The 19,435-nt window shown below is 37.3% G+C and overlaps 1 protein-coding gene across 1 annotated transcript in view; it reads right to left on the bottom strand.

Annotated features, from left to right (window-relative positions):
- Positions 1-16,130, bottom strand: part of AQR (aquarius intron-binding spliceosomal factor) — a 45,644-nt gene extending 29,514 nt beyond the window's left edge. Inside the window, exons 1-15 of the mRNA XM_056493165.1 lie at positions 15,954-16,130; positions 15,083-15,139; positions 14,271-14,311; positions 13,255-13,290; positions 12,080-12,200; positions 11,192-11,332; positions 9,597-9,665; positions 9,020-9,120; positions 8,287-8,363; positions 7,004-7,068; positions 5,072-5,188; positions 3,512-3,625; positions 2,637-2,740; positions 2,022-2,124; positions 867-987 (exon numbers count right to left, since the gene is read on the bottom strand). Of these exons, the coding sequence (XP_056349140.1) occupies positions 867-987; positions 2,022-2,124; positions 2,637-2,740; positions 3,512-3,625; positions 5,072-5,188; positions 7,004-7,068; positions 8,287-8,363; positions 9,020-9,120; positions 9,597-9,665; positions 11,192-11,332; positions 12,080-12,200; positions 13,255-13,290; positions 14,271-14,311; positions 15,083-15,139; positions 15,954-16,049 (1,363 nt within the window). The 5' untranslated portion in view covers positions 16,050-16,130. The remainder of the gene's footprint in view (positions 1-866; positions 988-2,021; positions 2,125-2,636; positions 2,741-3,511; positions 3,626-5,071; positions 5,189-7,003; positions 7,069-8,286; positions 8,364-9,019; positions 9,121-9,596; positions 9,666-11,191; positions 11,333-12,079; positions 12,201-13,254; positions 13,291-14,270; positions 14,312-15,082; positions 15,140-15,953) is intronic.
- Between the last annotated feature and the right edge of the window lie 3,305 nt (positions 16,131-19,435).

Genomic DNA, 19,435 nt, shown 5'->3' with positions numbered 1-19,435 from the left:
TGCTTATAACCCTGCCTATCTCAAGGAGGTAATCTCTTTCTTCTCATTAATACTTGTTTCACAGAGAATTTATCCAAAAAGACTAATTTATGCTAAGCAGCTGAACTTACAGCTTATACCTATGCAAAAGAAACCCTTTAAACAAAAACTACATGGAGAAGGGTGTGGAATACTGGCTGCTAAAACCCAAAACAAACTTTATACCAGTCTTTGAAGACATATGTTCTTATTTGAAATTGCCATATTCCAAATTAAATTTTTCACATTTCTAATACAATTTCTCATGACCTCCATTAAAACAACAGTTTTTAAAAGCAGCTAAACAAAAATTCTTGTGCTGTTGCAATACCAGCAGTTTGCTTCCTTGCTCATGAGCATATTAGGTTCCCAAAGTAGTCACCTTTCAGTGATCATGTGTACCTTTACCCCAAAATAGAATTAAGGTAAGTAGTGTTAATTTCCTCCCATTACCACTTTTCTCCCATTTTAGAAAGGCTTTCTTGAACATATTTCAGCACAGAGCACAGCCAACAGCTTTTCTGCTGCTGCTTCCAACCTTGTTCAAATTACCTGTGCCTCAGCTGGTAGTACAGCACATCAGTTATCCAGAAGCAAATAAACACCTTTGTGTAAAAATAGATTTTTGGATTTTTCTTTAAATTCACTATATATTTGCTAACAATTTAATCTCAAGAGTTCCTGATTCACAACTGAAAAAACCCCCCTGATGTTACTCTAAGATACTGGAAGACACCAAAGTACCATGTGTAAGTTTATTGGACAGGATAAACATAACACATCAGAACTCCTTTTCTTATTGCAGCATTTACTGCTCTGCTCAGAATTGACCAAACTACTAATCATACCTTCTCCAGAGTAATATTCAGTTGGTACAATATTTTCATCCCAAATAATCTTCTCTGTGGGATAGAGAGGCATCTGGTTGAGTTGCTGAATTTGAGATATTCGTCGCTCATGGCGGGAAACCTAAAGAAAGGAAGCATTTCAAATCTCTCTAAGTCAAAAAGAAACAATAAAGATACTTTTGAAACATAGACAATAATTCATAAGGTGGTCACTTGCATTTTCTCCATCAATATTTTTCTTATTAAATATTTTAATATAACTAAATGCACACAGTGACATCAGAAGAAGAAAAAACACATAGTCCAAGTATGGTTTGTAGTACTAGAATCAAACAATCATTTGGCTATTCAATAGGCCAAATATGGCACAACAGAACTGAAAATACTCAGTCAAGGCTCAGAGGGGAATCAACTTCAAATAAAACTTATCTTACTTTTCATTAAAAATATAGTCAGTACCTAGCTAACACTGCTCATTCAGTAACAGTCTTTATTTCCTCTTTGGCACACAAAAAAAAAATCCATCCAATACTATAATACGTTATCTGAACAAGTATCCTCCATGGTATCCATAGGAATCATATCACTACCCTCTGAACCTTAGAAAACTAAATGAACAATTTTTTAAGAAATCAATGACCATAAAACAAACTTCTGAAAGAGATTTTTAAAAACGGCTATCAGATTAGAAGCCTAGAGTAAAATTGGTAGACCTGGCATATGCAAAAAATCCTGATGTGCATCAAACAATATTTCAAATTGGTTTGAGGCCCAAATAGGCACTGAATATCTAGATCTATTTTAGCAGATATTTTTGCTTTTAAATGGGAGAAAAACTTTATCAGAAGAACTCAAAAACCATTTCCAAAATTCTCCTTATTGAAAAATACTGAAAAAACTGAATGAAAATGACTGAAAAAATACACATTAGTTTCTCATGCAAACTATATTTATGAATACACATTTTCAAATACGTAATTTATAGGGTGTTAAACCCCACCTTAATATGCCAATCAGTGCTATAACAGTAATCACTGCTGTGGTTCACAGGTGTTTCAGAAAACGTTCTGAATGACTACTTTACTGCAGTGTAGTTGCTGGATGTAACTATGCCTTGAGTTTTCAACAGAAGAAGTGCACGAAGCACGTTTTTACCAGCAATTCCAGCAGAAATTCCTTCTCGTAGCTCGTGTCCTGCCCCTCGGCCAGCGGCGGCAGCAGGCACAGGTACGACGCCACCTGGTGGAGAACGTTGGAGCTGCACGGCAGAAGGGAAAAAAGAAACCTCTGTGACACTAACACCAGAGAGACAGCACTCAGAGCAGCTGATTTTCCTTAGAAAGAACGCCAACTGTCTGATTCGACCAGAGACAAACAATTACGGGTCAGGATTTTGAGTGAAGTTTGTGTATAAGGTGTAAGCTGAACTTCTCACCTACAATGAACACGGCAAGGGGTGGGTATTTTTTTTTCAAGACCTGACACAGAACTAAACAACAAAGCACACACTGCTTTTGTCAAAATACATACTGCTATCCTCTTACTTATTTTTAAATTATCATTTACTATATAGTACAGTTAATACAGTGGCATGCTTTCAAGATTTCTGTTGTAGTTCTTCTACAAAAGAGAGTTAAAAAAATAAACCAAACAAGTTAGAGGTTAACTACTGGTTATCTACATGAGAAGTCAGAAGGAAAAAAGGCTGGAAAATCGTTAAATTTAATCATACTGAGAACCAAGAATTTCAATTTCAATGTGATAACTTACCTAAGAGGTCCAAATAACTTCAGCAGCGCATCACGAGTATCTACTGCAGCTACATTTGAGAGTGCAAAGTCATATAACTCCGGGAAATGTGCAAATGCTGCTCTCTACAAAAGATCCATGTAGGAAAATTGGATATAAGCATATTAATGAAATTATTTAATAACAGTTTAAATACTTAGAAAAAAACATAGCTTCTTCTGGTTCATAATACAAACTACTCTATGAACTCTATCAGGATAGAAATACAAGCCAGATTAAACCTCCGTTTTTCTTAACACCATCTATTTGTTACTGCTCCACTTCTGACACAGTCTCTTTCTTATACACCCTTCTATCAGCATGTGTTGTCATTAAAGTAAAACATAAGGGAGCAGATATGTAGCTTTGCAGGCAACTAAGAAAAGCAAGAAGCAAGTTTAATTTAACCGTGCTTCCTCGAACTGTTCTGTTAAAACTGATGCGAACAATTTTAAAAAGTGTGAGTTAATTCACTTTGCCTCTTTTGTACAAGGGACCACTGCAAGCACATATGCACACTGATCTTGAGGAAATGCTGCCACCTACTGCATTGCTACAGGGTCCTTCAGCACTCTGCTTTCCCTCCTCAGCAGTTAACAGAAACAGCTCATTTTGGTAACACAAAGTCCAAAATGGTGATGTTTTGTAAGAGAATTATTATTTAGTCATAGTCACATCCACCATACTGAAGCCTTACATGTTTTCAATATGTCAAGATAAAGCTACTCCTGTAGCTCAACAGGGAAAATAAGGGGTTTGATTTGGGACATAACCTCATGCCTACTCCAGATGCAAATTAGACTAGAACAGCAGAACCAAATCCTCTGTGTCTCATAAGCACTTCATCCTTTGCTTACCTGAAGAGAAGTAATTCTGTCATAGTGAATTGTAGTCATCTCATTCTCTGTTAAAGCATTTCCAGTCTGATCATTGATTTCAAAGCCAGTGTAGAATTTGAGCATATCTAAAAGCTGAGACATCATCAATATAAATTAGTAGATTAACAATAAGAGACACCCTACTATGAACAAAACCACAATTCAAGAGAACAAATGCACAACAGGAACTCCTCAAAGTTCTAGAAGAATTGGACTAAGGAGTGGTATCTAAATTTTATACTTGGCTGAGGCACAAAGTAGCTTTGGTCAAGTATCTCATCTGCAAGTCATCAAAATTCCAGTATAGTCCACAAGCAATGTGGTTTTTTGATATATGGGACTATAGGGATATAGTCCCTAGAAAACTGATCACAGTAAGGTGATCTAGCCAGAGGCTGTCATTGAACCCAACTTACAGCCTGCTCCTACCAAAAGGGAGAGGCTTTGTGCCCTTCTACCCTCTTCTAATGACAGCTCTGAAGTTCATCCTACCTTTCAATGGGATTATTTAACTCGGAGGAAGAAAATATTTCAGATGTGCTGCTGTTTTGTGTTCCATCAATACTGACCCTCAGAGAAAATGAACAAGTGCCAGAGATGGAAGAGCAGGAAGAGCAGTTAAGATGCAGGAAAGGGGACAGATCTTCAGATCCTGCCATAAAAAAACAATATACTAGCTATGAGCGAGTAAACTGAAGGACAGGAGTGAAAAACAGCTGCACTGCAGATCAGTGGGAAGTCAAAATGAACAAGAGAAGAATTCAGTGGTGACAACTACTGCTATGTGTGTGGTAAAGTATGCCAGAAGCTGCACTGCTTTCTAGCTTGTGCTTTTAAGAACTTCTCAAAAACAGAAGGAGAAATATTACTCTGCTCTTGTGAGACCCCACCTGGAGAACTGTGTCCGACTCTGGGGTCTCAAACACAAAAAACCCCATGGACCAGAGGAGGTTAGAACAGGGCTGAAGCACCTCTTCTGTAGCTGAGAGTTAAGACTGTTCAGCCAGGAGAAGATAATGCTCCAGGAAGACCTTACAGCAGCCTTTACAGTACCTAAAGGGAGCTGCAAGAAGGATGGAGAAGGACTTTCCACAAGATATGTAGTGATGGGACAAGAGGGAATGGCCTTAAACTGAAAAAGGGCAGGTTTAGATTAGATAGTAGGATAAAACTTTTTACTGTGAGGATGGTGAGGCACTGGAACTGGTTGCCCACAGATGCCCCATCCCTGAAGATGATCATGACCAGGTTGGATGGGACTGAGTAACCTGATCTAGTGCAAGGTGTCCCTGTCCATGGCAGGAGGGTTGGAAGAAGATGATCTTTAAGGTTCCAACCTAAGACATCCTGTGATGCCATGAAATGTAAGAGCAGTCACACATGTAGGTACAGGTAAGAAAAAACAACAGTGTGAAAGATTTAAATAAACATGTAGCTCACATCGAAAAAAAGAGCCTGTCTTTAATAAAAAACAGAACAACTGCGACATTCAGAAACAAAGGGAAGAAAAAAGTTCTTTTCAAAAACTTTGTATCTCACCTGGCAGAAGAGATGACCCTCTTTCTCTCTTTTAGCAAGACTAGACAGGTAACAGTGAACAACCAGATGGGAGTCATCCAGCACTGTATTAAACCAGCGCCGTGTGGGAAGCAAAGCCTGTGAAAAATAACGTCATGTTAGTACAAGCAACTCTTCAAAAAGTAAGAAATCCTGGCTTCTCAGAATTTTCCCTTTCAAGAAGGCATATTAAGACAGATTGCTGCAGTTATTTGCATATCTAATACCCTCACAGAGGTATTAAAGCAGTATTTATGTATGCCAACACACTGGGTTTATGCAGGTAAGCTGCTACAAACACAGTCCTTTATGTAACAGGGAGCAGAGCACAAACTTGCCATTAGTGAGAATTCATCTTGCCAGTAAAAAAGTAAATTAAATAAATCAATTATTCTACTAATGTCTACGTAATGATTATGTGCTACAAATGATATGTCAAACTGTTTCAGCATTGTTTTAAATGTCTGCTTTCTACACTAATTTAATGAAATTTAAGTGTGTCTTCCTTAAAATTGCCAACTGTTTCCCCTAAATATGATAGGATATTTTCTCCTCTTTGCAAAATAATCAAGTACTTTTCAAATCTTCAATAACAACAAAACAGTTATTTTCTTCTCAATGTAAATAGATTAAGCTGTTATATGTAGCAACTGTTGAACACCATACAGTAGAAGACCACAACAATTTAAGAGAAAAATTAGCTGTTCTCTACAGACTGGATGTAGAAAACCAAAAAGTATCAGCATGGTGTCTAGAACTAAGACGAAGAAAATAAAAATCTGTAGTAGAAAATGTTGATTTCCCTGCACAATAATTACAAACACAAACTCATAAAACCCTAAGAAGTCTCCATTGAATCATTACGTTCAAATTACCAAATCACCAGTTTTGATGGCAGTGTATGCACTGTAATATGAAACAGTAATAGTCTGAAAAAGGCTTTAAAGTAAAAAGATCCCATTAACACAGCACATGCTACAAAGGCAAAAAGACATAAGGATTTACAGTTAATTTCTCATTTGCTTGTTCCAGTTACTTAAATAAGCTTTATAACCTGTCTGAATTCTAATCTTTCTGTAATACTTAGAGAGAACCAATATTAAATGTGCTGCTTCTAAGCATTTTAAGTCAGACAGACTTTAGTACACCTTCCAACATATTTTAAATTATTCAATCTGTGAATACTACAGGCACGGACTACTTCAGTCATTTAACAGCTGGCCTGCAGAAATTCATCACAAAGCCATTTTAAAGTTCCCTTTGATATCATTTCAGAAAACTCTGTTTTATTTCACAATGCCTTCTGAATCTGTAGTTACTCTAAATAAATAACTACTCCTGCAAGAAACTGTAAATGAATGCTTTTTAATGTTGGTACTGTGGTACTTTAAATTGTCTCATGCCCTTGTATCTGCTGAAAAATTTCACAAAACCTTGCTCCATGCCTTACAACTCTATTTAGAAGCACATGGTCTGATGAGTTTATTAATGAACTCGAGTGAAACAGGAATAGTTCTGGGATTTAACCCAACAACACAAAAGAGACTTTAAATGACCTGTTATGCACTGGGAAGAGTAATCCTGAATTATTCTTACCCAATTAAAGCATCACACATTTTCAGAATTTGCTAGTATTATTACCACTATTCCATTTAAATCCACTTCAATGTGTACTTTAGGATCCCAGCTTTGTCTAAGAATTCAACTGGCTTATCAGCATTGCTGGTCAGTTACCAATATGGATGCAATGCTACAACCTCTTATTTACACATAGAAAATCACTACTGAAATCATTACTATATGCATAGCTGTGATATAATCACCTCCTATTTAGAATAAGGCTTAATAATTACTTTATGCACTTAAACTAGAAAAGTACACCTGGAAACTGGCTGAATCAATTTAAAAACTTACCTCAAGGTCTAGCATGAGTTCAATAAACCTCTCACAATAATGAACTTTGTCCATAGAAATAGGACCTAGATAAAAAAAAAATAAAAGAGTTTAAACTGATCCATCACAATATATTTACACTTGAACAATTCCTTAAAAACTAAATAAATGCTACAAATATAAAAGTATTAATTTTAATCTTGTTAAAAGCTAATTAAAATATTATTCTATTTTTAAAACAATCTTTTCTTGTATTAAAAATTCTTTTGGCTAGCAATGAAAGAGTAACAGAACCAGAATTTCAGGAGTGATTATATCAGCTTTGAAAAATCCTGAATGTAACATGCAAAAATGCTCACTTCCATGAGATATCACTCACCCGCTATGTTTGTTAAGAACTTTTAGTGCCAAGTACTCAAAAATACATTTTTAAAAGCTTCAAACAAGATGTGTGCAAAAAGGCCTTGACCATATTCAAAGGTACTCAGTAGTGACTACTAAGGGGCCTTTAGAATCATGTCAAAATACACCATGTCTCCTTTAATTACTTTCAAATTCTTACAGCCTCCAAAGAACTCTTAAAGTAAATCTTCCTAAAACAGGTCTAGCACAATCAGGAAAACAGAGGGTATAAGTATCCTTTCTGAGGAAGCCACATTACAAAATTTGCCCTTACAGATCAGGTAAGAGCTGAAGTTTGCTAAGAGTTTAACAGCAAAAGCAAACTTAGGGAACTGATTTCACTGAAATTGTACTGTGCTTAGTGCATAATAACCCTTTTCTGTTAAAAGGCTAACACCTTCCTCTACAAACACTTTTCCTTTCTAAATCAGGCAAGGAGATAATTTTGCTTGTCACAATGACTCAAGAGTAGTCAAATCTAACAGACTTTCACTTCACTTAGGCTTTTGTTCTTACTGTAAATCAACAGTACAAACAGACAGAGCATTATGATATCCATTTATACCACATTTAGCAAGGCACCTAAGTATGTATGAAATGCTTTAATGCTCTAAGCACACAATAAAGAATATCAGTTCCCAGAAATACTGTTTTTACTAAGTATATACTGAACAGAAGGAGGTTTAAAGTAACTTTTTGCTGTTCCATTTTTAAAGTATATACAGATTTGAATATCAATTTTGATATGAAATCCATGCAGACAGGCAGAGATTTCACTAAAGCCCCATCTGAACAAGGTCCCCAACCTCAGGCTGATATTCTAAGGATTAGTTGCTTCAGCAACACGGAAAGATTTTCACACAGTTTACCAGATAACAAAGTAACATAAGAATCACAGTTACCTGAGACAGGTATTGACTTTAGAACAGAAATGAATTTCTGAATGAGCTGTGAAAGAAATCTTCTCTCTCGATATGCTCTAAAATTGGAAATATGACAGAAGAATTAACACTCCTGAAATGCAGACTGGAAGTATATTGAACCTTTCACTAATATAAAGTTAGCTGCTTCAAAATTCATATAATGGTAGTAGGTTGCTCTGAAACACACCAAAACTGTTTAGCTGATAACTTTTCTCTCTGCACTCAGGCAGAGAGATTAGCAGCCTACATTTCTGGGCACACACAGAAACTGATTAACAACCCATGCTTCTTACTGTGTCAAGAAGTAAGTCTCCTCCTACACCTTACCACAGAGCAACACAAAGGCATTGGAACATTTAACTGGGGTGAGATAGTCACAGGTTTATTGAAATACTTGCCTCAGCTATATGCCTAAGAGCTAAACATTTGCTAAAGGTCCTGAAAAAATGTGAGTAACTACATGAATATTCTTTTATGCTTTCATCCCTCAGTTTTAAGATCTGGTAGTACAAATTCACTGACCAAATAAAATACAGAGTTCTAAAACAGTATTTTGCACACAGACAACTGAAAAACTGAACAGCTTCCAGGAGGCCAGATATGATCAATCCTCATTTGCCACAGGTTTTCAAAAAACACCTTTTTCATTGATACAATTTATTTTGGCTGAAACACAATGAATGCATTAAGAAAAAAAGTCTTCTGTACATACTGCATTCTTGACTCTTCATCCATTTTTGCATCATTTTTCTTAATTAGATTCCAGAATTTTCTTAGTTTTGGTGTCTTTTTCAACTCTTGTTCCAGTCGATTCTGAAATGTTAAAATGATATTCAGTCACCAAGGAACCTTGTTTCCACAAGATAAAAAATACAGGCCAGTCTTTTCATTAAAAAGGAAAAATACATAACAAACTAAAATAAAGAGCTGTCCCTGGCTATTCTCAGTAAGTATCACTGTAAAAAAAACCAGTAATAATGCTAAAGAGTCCAGCCATGACTAGATGTCCACTCTTTTGCCTCCCTGTGACCTCATGGCCTTGCCTACAAATTACAGCTTGAAGAAGCTGTAAACAACAAAGCTCAGTTTTCTCAAAAATTACATAAAAAACATTATTACATGGAAATTTGCAACAAACAAGAAAGAATTTAGAAAAACACACAAAAATGTAATTCCATAGCAATGCTGTAAATACTGGAGTTCCTTAACAGTATTCCATAAGAATTTACTTTACATAACTTGCATAATGCCTAGAAAACTGCCCTGCCAGTTAATAATGTAATGCTTACAGGTTGTAGAGCCATCCACATCGGTAAGGAAATGAGCTGCTGCACCTGACCTCTGATCAAATCCACTTCCTGTTAGAAAGTTACAAATGATAAAAATTTTTAAAACATTCTTATGTTTTCTGATTACCTGTCTTACAAAAAACATCAATGTACATTACCATCTGGCAATATTTAGATTGTTCTATTAGATTTCACAATTTCCTAACAGGAAACTGCACTATAACCCAGTGATACCTCAGTATTCCAAGTCGTTTTCATGGAGACTGTCAGTTCTTACTACTTCACCTGGGGCCCCATCCATGCAAGTATTTTTAGCACAAAAGCTGATGAGAACTGATGTTCCTTCTTCAGTCGTTCTATACTCTTGAACTCACCCACCATGCCTTCTCTACTTGTTTTTAAGCTGCTCTTTGTCTTCTGAAGCCCCCTTAATTTATCAAGTTTCTCTCACTTCATTTACACTTTTCCCATTGTGTGAAGCAAACAATTTTCTCCATGTCAATTCAAATATGGTCTCGAATCATGCCTGTGATCTGGATCCACAGTTTTCCTTCTTTCCTGAGCTACTGAAAAATTTCAACTAATATCTCAAGTATGTCTTCATGAACAAATACTCCATTCTCAGCATTCTAAACTTCAGTGCTCTTCACTTAAAACACTACTGTGACTATTCCATTCAGGCACATTTTCACCAGCTTCCCTATCAAGTTGCATTAGAAATGTGCTCTACAAGAAGGATTCTGTAGTCGCCATCAAACTATTTAAAATGAAGATGCATCGTACCATGGCCACTACAGAAAAACACTATCTCAATAAACTAAACACAAAGTTCAAGATGGTTACTATCTCCCAAAATAATTTCAAATCCTAAAATCAAATAATATACTTCCTATGTTGTTTTGTCTAACAGATAATTTTATTTGTGCAGACCCTGATTTGGAATAATACATTCTATATGCAACATTAACAAGGAAAAAGCCCAGTAGCATGAGAAGTTAGAGCACACTTCTTCATATAACAGGTAATTGTAAACTGTTCTTCCGGCTTGCTACTTAGGATAACTCTGTTTTAACTACAGATTGAGAGCACAAGTTGGTTTAATGCTTTCTTAAAACTAACTCAGGAGAGCTGCAGATAAAAATCGTACCTAAACCCGTGTTCAAAAGTGAAAAAACCTCACTGTCTTTCTCAATAGTTAATGGAAATAATTTTTGTGCTATTTCCTAGGCAAACTAAAAAGAGCACAGTAGTTAATTAATCGGTTTTAATTGTAAAGCATCTTTTCAAATATAAATACATAGGTTTTAAAGTACCATTTTTGATACAAAAAAATATATTAAATCCTGTCTTTTAATTGTCTAACTGCCAATCCTCCATTTACAAGTCTCATCTATGACCCTGTGTCAGAGAAAAACAAATGTGATGAAAGAGATTAAGTAAGAGTTAAAACAGAGGATAAAAGCCCTCTGGTACTTTGTTTTCCTTAAACTGGAATTATGCTTCATCTGCCTTACAAGAAGAAATTGCTCAAACTAAACTGCTATTAACAGAGAACATAAATACACTGGAAATATTTACAGTAACTTTTAACATACCAAACTATTGAAGCAGTGATCAAGGAAGAGCAGCAGGACCGTCTGTTCATGCAGAGAGTACTCACTCTCATTTTCGACCAGCGATGCTTCCAGTATGCGTTTGAAAAAGAAAGGAAAGTGTTCAGGCCTTTTTTTAAATGTCTAGGAATAGAAGAGGAAGGTAATTTTGAGTCAGGTTGATACAAATAATTTCAATCTTCATTCACATAACATAGCCTAAGTACTCTAAATCCATTTAAATCTATAAAAGAAGGGATTAGTTTTTCTCATTTTCATTTATTCTGACCAGGCAGCACAAGCAAAACAGTCTAATGATATCCTCCTGACAAGGGATCCTCCCCCTATACTTTCTGCATAGTGTAATAGGTGATGCACAGGACAAACTAACAAGAAGCACAGGTGAAGTCTTGTAGGAATGCTCACCTGGTGACTGCACAGAAATACTCTAAAATCTCCCAGGTAGAAGCTAAATGGTAGGTTTTGGTCAAAACTATGGCAGCTCTAAGTGACTTGCAACAAATGAGCAAGTAAAAACCACTAGAGATTAATTATAGTCCCAGAACTTCCATTCAGCTACCTGAGCAGGAAAAAGATAAACTGAATAATCACCAAGATAAAATAGTTCCTTTACAAGGGTAGTCATGTACCAAACAAATTTAACTAAGCTGCTTGGAATATAACAGAAGGAATCAAGTAACTTTTCACCTGTCCATTCCTTTCTCCAAAAAAGAACACCAAGTCTGAAACACTCTATGAGATATTCCAGCTGAGGCACCATTTCCTTGTAACACTACAGCTCTTCTACCTTCTGTCACAGTAAATGAGCACACTGTAAAAGCTGCAACTTGCGGATCAAAGTCAATTCTAGCTGCAATTGAAATCAGTTACCTCCCACGCAGGGACATTCTCTCTGAACTTCTCATTCACCATACAGCAGATTGACATTAAATATGCCTTACTGGACACCTCTGGAGAATAATTCATCCATAGGTAATTTTCAAGGTACTGACTGTGAAGAGATAAAGAGTATTTCATTAGTTGCAGCCACCCACATAATCTGTCACTCATTTAAAAAAGCAGTTATCCACAATGGTTTTTTCTTTTCCTCCTTCCTCTGAAAGCCATCTTCATAGTTTGTGAGCAGTTCCTCAAGTTACCTCTCATCTAGGTCACTGAAGCAAAACTTAGACTCAGTAACTGATAACATTAACAATGTTTACAGAAAGAACAGGAACCTCAAACTCTGTGCTACTGCTGACACACAAATTCAGAAGTCCATTGCATGCCATTTGTTAGTGTCAAACCCTTAACCATAGTTTATTAACAATAATTTTCTCTTCTGCACTTTTTCTAATTAAGATTCAAAAAACCAAGGGAAGGTTATCCTTTTGTAGTTACTGGTACTAACTTACGGACTTGAGCCTTTTCAAAACAAAGAATATACCTCAAACAAAATAAAAAAAAAAAAATCTCCTATTTTTTATTAAGATTTGAGAGAACCAAACAGAACATAAAATATTGTGGGTTTAAGTACATATTGTAAATACGTATTTTACACCTTGTTAGACATACTCTATAAGTTTTTCCAGGAACGTCTGAAGCAGTTTTAAACTACTGTATAAACAGATTTCCATTCTTTTTCAGAAGAAAATGTTAATGATGCTGCTACAGAACAATTCATTTTTAGCCTCATAGTAAGAGACATAATCCAAAAACTTCTCTGATTTCAGTGAGTTCTCATTTAAGGCTTAATGACACATTCCAAATTACAGAACCAAGTTTTTCACTTATTTCATTCATTCTCTCTTTCTCAGTGCTCCACTTACACCAGAAACTGAGAATACTAAAACAAGACACTCTGAAACATTACTTAAATTTATGGAATTATTTCCTCATTTAAAGTAAGTTCTCCTCACTTAATTTTCCTCAGTACACAATTCAAGGCCTTACGAAGTATGAACAAGTACAATACCTTGTAACTGTCTTACTGCCCTGTATTTGCTTCCCACCTTTACAGGTTACTGTGAAAAAAATAACTCCAAATTTCCCTCCCATTATCTTACCTGAATTCGAGAAGCATTATCTTTCTAATTGCAAACCTAAAAAGGAAAAATTAATCAGTTAACACAGGAAAGAAAGCCTCCCACACACAGTTGCATGGAAAATGGCTCCTTGTTTCATTATATAAGGAAACTTGTAGGAACACTCAGGAATTATTTCTGTCCTGACATTTCCATGCAACAGTAACCACTTGAATGCAGAAACAACTGCTACAACACTGTGGAAGCTAAAATTCATAGAGATTCATTAAGCAATTAAATTAGTATTTTGAAGAAATTCATGTATGTCTTTTAAATATGAAGACACCACTCTCAATAGCCTTGATGATACAAACTGCTAGCAGCTGAGTTTTCCCCTGGAAAATTGCTATTATATATTTAATCTGTTCATAATGGAATTTTTTTCTTAGTGACTGGAAATGGAAGCTTGCTTTGACTCCATATGACAAATTCTTAGATTGCTCTCATGCAGGAACAATACAGAGAATTCTCTGTAGAGCTCAATCTTCCCCAGAAATCTCCAGCTACAGTTACAGCTCTTTTCTGCACAGAGAACTACAGAATGCAGGATATCTTGGATTTGTCTCTAAATTCATTGAAACTAGACTTTCCCTTCAGGAAGCTGGTGAAAGCAGCCAGAACAGAGAAGGAAGCTAGAGGCAGTGCACTCCATGACAGTTTTTTTTCTTTATGTTCCTTAGTGACAAAAGAAGAGATCAGCCTCCTATAACTACCACAACAAAACCAACATAAAAGACAACAGACTACCACGTAAAGGATCTTAAAAATATTAACTCCAACCACCACATTTAAGGTTTACAGACTTAGGAACTCTCTTGTTACCACATTCAGACTTTGAAATACCAAAATGATTAAATTACTTAAATGCACTTTAATAATTTTCATCTGCTTTCAACATATAGATGAGTTTTAAAGTATTCTACCAAACATTAGAAACAAGTCCAACATGGATAATGTTGCAATAGTGGTAAATAAGAGAAAGCAACTGGTGTACTTACTTTGACCTGACAATTTCTTTTGTATATACATCTTCAATGACCTATGGAAAAAAATTTAAGAGAATTTTATATACCCATTAACGTGTTCGAAATGCATTAAGACATTTTACTCTGCATTACTCTCTGCTTACTGCTATTAAAATACTTTCAATAAATTTTTCCAACATGAATGAATCTGCACTATAAGTTGCAACAGGCACACTTTGACATCACATGATGCAGTTCACCTGTTTAAGTACACTCTAACAATCACAGACAAATTCTATCACAAATACTACAAAATTACCTGAGGCTAAACAGGGAGACTTAGGGAAACATCCACAAGGAAAAGAAACACTTAAGTACCCTGCAGTACACAAAACCAAGCACACCATGCCAAATTTTAAACATTCAAAATGCATATATCCACCAGAACAGCAATAAAGTTGTCTGATGGAAGCTCACCTAAGAAGCTTTTAGAAAGAACAGTTCAGTAATACCTGTATCTTTCATTCCTGTTTGATTTCTGAAAGTAGAACCCCTTCCAGCATCTTTTAACCTCAAAGGAGATGCTCAAAAGTCCTTTGCCCTCATAATTTCTTGGCCAAAATAAACTGAATAGCACACAAAATAACTGCATGCTACAGCACACCTTCCTAACAGTGCCTACATTTATACATAACAAATTACAGTGTGTCAAGCAACAGCTGACCTTCCAAGCAGTCTCATATAGCCCAATATAAAATAAGCAACACCAAAAATATTGACACATCATGGAATGGTTGATCCTCATTCTTTTACACCCCCAACAACATTCCAGAAGAAGTGCTTACCTTTACATCAAAAGACAATGTTTTCTTCACATGTGGAGCCCAGTATTTATTTGCTAACTGCACAACAAAAAGTTAAAAACATTTATTTTCATGTCAATGATACAGTATCTCTACAGCATACCCAAACTTTATTTCACCAGTATCTTGCTTAATTTCAGCTTATGCTAACTACAAGCAATTAAATTATGTTCTCTAACAGCAATGCTTATGAACCGTTTAAGGCTTTTACGCCAAAGCTTCTTCCAACAGAAAAGCGATTGTCTGGAAAAATTTCAGATGCTTAAACTGCTATCTAACAAACATTTTTCCATTCTTGAGTTCATCTAAGAAACCCATCAAAAATAAACCACGGTCTTTCAGGGACTGCAAATCCAAAATGGCAAGTGATTATGCTTCCTAGAGGCATCTGACAAGTAACTAGAATATACAAAAGTCTAGCACTCCAAGGCTCTTTGCTGCAGCCATCACCTCGCCAAGTACTCCCGAGCGGCGATGACAAGGGCTTCCTATGCAACTTTATTCAAACTTCTTCATGCTCCGGAAGAGGGAGAAAAGCAGATTTCCAAGAAAAAAAAAAAAAAAAAAAAAAAAAAAGAAAAAGAAAAAGGAAGCCTCGGCAGCTTTTGACAATTAAAGCACGCCTTGTGATGATGCACAGAGCATTGCACTGATGCGTTCGGTAGTGCTGCTTTGTAAATCCCGCCGGGGATTTGTCAATTTCCCGCGGGGAAATACCCCGCGCTGTGCATGACAGAGGAGCACACCCCTCGTCAACTACGACCAAACAAGACCCTTTTCCCACCACCCAGGGCCTACAAGGGCTGTTTAAACACCGCGGCAGGAATGTCCCCCGGAGCCCCGCCGGCCCTACCTGCGTCACGTACTCCGCGTTGATCTGCGACACCGTGGGCGCCACGATCTTCTTCGGCGGGGCCGGGGACGCGGCCGTGGCCGTGGCTGCCGCCATGGTGCACCCGGCAGAGGCCTCGGTGTCCCGGCGCTGCCAGCCCGGGCCGGGCCGAGGGCGGGATCTCCGGGCCGGGAGCAGCGGAGCGGGAGCGCTTCCGGGGCCGTGAGGGCTGGAGCGGCCGCGGGCCGGCCGGGGGCGGCGGCGCCATCTGCTGCTCCTTCCCGGCGCTGCTGCTCATTCCCCGCATTGCTGCTCCCTCCCCGCGCTGCTGCTCCCTCCCCGCACTGCTGTTCCCTCCCTGCACCGCCTCTCCCCGCCTGCACCCGGCCGCAGTTCAGGAAGGGCTGCGGGAGAAGCCGCACGGCGCACGGCGTTGCTGCCACGCTCAGCCTTCCAACGCTCCGTGCATCCGCTTAGGGCGACTCCTGTTTTATCTATTCAGACCGCAGCTTTCTGTCCATCTAACGTGGGGAAAACACACTCTTTTTAACGTCAAACAGTTATAAATGAGAAACAAAAGTGTCGGTATTTAACACAATTTAGATTGCTTTATTTTATGTAGACAGAGCAAGCAGCGCTGGGGAGGCAGAGGGGTCACAGCCTACTCCATGCTCCACCGAACTTGGTTCGCAGCTCCCTTTTTATTATACGGTTTTCCTTGTAGTAATCAATAATTGTTATTGTTTTGTTGTAATGATTCTGCAAGGTAAGCAGTGGTGGTCAATGAAACTTCCAAACTTCCGTGGGGCAGCTCTTTGGACAATTGGTCATGTAACCATCTGGTCTTAGAAAACAGAAGAAGTAGGAAGCCCGATCTTTTGCAGATAGTTTGCAATTGATTACACAAAGGCAGGAAATCTGATTCTGCAAAACAAAACCTTTCAGACTATGGAAAAACCCCACTTTTTTTTTTTTTTTTTTTTCTTTTACAAACTGGTATACACAATATTCATAATGGGTATTTGAACAGAGTGTGTTTTCTCATATATTTCCCTTTATCTAGGTCCATGTTCTTTTCTTATTTTATGTATTCTGGTTTGTACAAACTCCAAAACTAATATTATTAACACGAATCATTTGTCCATTATCACAAGTTGGACAGGATGATCCTTATGGAGTCCCTTCCAACTCAGAGCACTCTGTGAATCTCTCGAAACGTGTGGAGGAAAGGCAAAGGTACAAGGGGAAAACTGCACGCTCAAGGAAGCCAACAGTTTGGTAATGCTTCAGAATGGTTTGTAATTAACTTATTCTCTTTGGTAAACAGATTAATTAAGGAGGAAATTAACAGACTCCCCAGGGAAGTTACTGTGCTTTGTTTCTGGGTTCATTATCCATCACCTGCCACATGAGTACTTTAAACTTCCAGGCAGGTCCCATTGAAGTCTGTTTGAATATGACCTCCTTTGTTTTCATATCAAGGTGATCTCCATTGCATTTCTTCAAGCAGAGGTTAAACTAAATATTCTTTTTGAAGTTGAATTAGAATGTACAATGGAAATGAGAAAAGTAATGACAGTACCTTGAATAGGATCAGACAATGGCTACATTCAAATAAATATGCCTACTGCATGCCTGTACTTTAGAAGATCCAGAAAAATGAAAACTAGTAAAATGAAAAGTTACAAAAGTACCAGTAGCAAATTTTATAAATAACATGGATTGAAATTGAAGCTACAAAACAGTGATTAAAAAGGGCAAAGGAATTTAAGTTCATTACCTATAAATATAGGCTGAAAATAGGAAAGTTTCTGAACTGGCTTTCAGATGGAAGCCAAAAGTTTGTCCCATCTTAACACAAATCAATTAGGAGAGGCAAATGCACTGTGGACTTTGTAAGTTTTGTAAAAAAAATTGTGAATTTTCCAGCCTCACAAGGCTAACCTAAATCTTCTGGTTATGATGGATCATAACCGTGGCCTGTGTCAACCCCCACACATTTCCATACGTAATCAAAGCTATGAAACCTCAAGGAAGAGTCCACATTTATCTAACTTTTGGCATTTGGGTGTCCCAGTGAGGTCAATTGTCTTCAATCTCACTACAGTCAGTGTGGCAACAGAGGTCCTTCCAAAGGGCAAATCAGAACTAATCTAAGTGCTCTCATTCTCTGAAGGAGCTTCTGATATCAGAAACTAATATTAGTTGCCTAATGTTAGGCAGTATGATTACATCCCTAAAAATGTCAAATAAAATGACAAAGATCCCCTCCCTATAAATAATATATTGATTTTTTTCTCTATACCGTGTTGTTTATTTAGAGAATGCTGGGACAGTAGGACTACAGATGAGTAGCAAAAGTATAAATTAGTGCTTTGGAAAATGCATTGCTTTCATCCTGAAGACCAGGAGAACCTTTAAAGAATTGTGGTGAGACCAAGCATAATGGGCCCAGTCTTGTTCCTTTGTCCCTATCTGCAAATCTCACCCCAGCTCACAAGTCTAGTAAGACTGATCTCTTGAATTGCTATGCTCAGTTTCCCCCAGAGTGGAGGCACATCTGACACTTTCCACTCCAAACTCCTTTGTAATTGAGGAGAAGTAAAACCCTGCACCCCATCATCCCGGCAGCCTTCTGTGAAGTTCTCCATCTTTCTATACTCATTGGCTTAACATGTCAAGAAAATCAAATATTCCTTTCAAAAACCTGTTAATTCATTCATGAAGACATGTATTATTTAATAGTCACATATTTGAGTAGATGCAGTTTTCAAGACTATTATTAATTTCTAGGCTTCATACAGTCCTGGTCAATTTATATTCCATGCTGCTTTCTTGCTTAATTAGCTCCTCTTGTTTCGGATGCTTCCCCTTCTATATTATTGTAATCAGGAAAAATATGTTCTTCTCCTTTTCTTTGTAAACCAAGGTCATCAGTAAGCTGGCCATTGCTTTTATTTCAGTTATACTCTCCTGAGCACCACCAGAACAGGTAATACCTAGTGATAATGAGCAGGGGTTGAGCTATGTTCCCTATTTTCTATGTTTCTGTTTATTTTAGATTCTACCTAGAATCACAGAAGTTATTATTTTCTAGCAATAAAAATTCCAGACAATTAATAGACAAAGATTTCAAACATTAATTGATTTTTTTTGTTACTCTTTTAGGGTCATCAGTGAGACATGACCAGTGAATTCTGCAGATTCAGCAGTGTCATAGATTCAGCAGGGCTGAATTGTGCTTTCTCTGTGTGCAACTTACAAATATTGAGGTGGCCCACATGGTTTTTAATAGAACTATGATTCTCAGGATGGGGGTCAAAATATCTAGGATGCATCTCACCACTGTATGGGAATGTGTTATCTGGTCTAATATAATTTCATTATACTACATGTGTGCACTTAGCTTTGGTGATGTACCTACCTGCATGCTGCACACCTCAATTTAAAGCAGATGAATCTCAGCCTCAGTGACACTAAGCCATATGTTGGGTAGGCTTTCT

Source organism: Oenanthe melanoleuca, chromosome 5 (assembly GCF_029582105.1).
Source record: "Oenanthe melanoleuca isolate GR-GAL-2019-014 chromosome 5, OMel1.0, whole genome shotgun sequence".
Taxonomy (NCBI): Eukaryota; Metazoa; Chordata; class Aves; order Passeriformes; family Muscicapidae; genus Oenanthe; species Oenanthe melanoleuca.
This window is presented reverse-complemented; position numbering and strand designations above follow the sequence as displayed.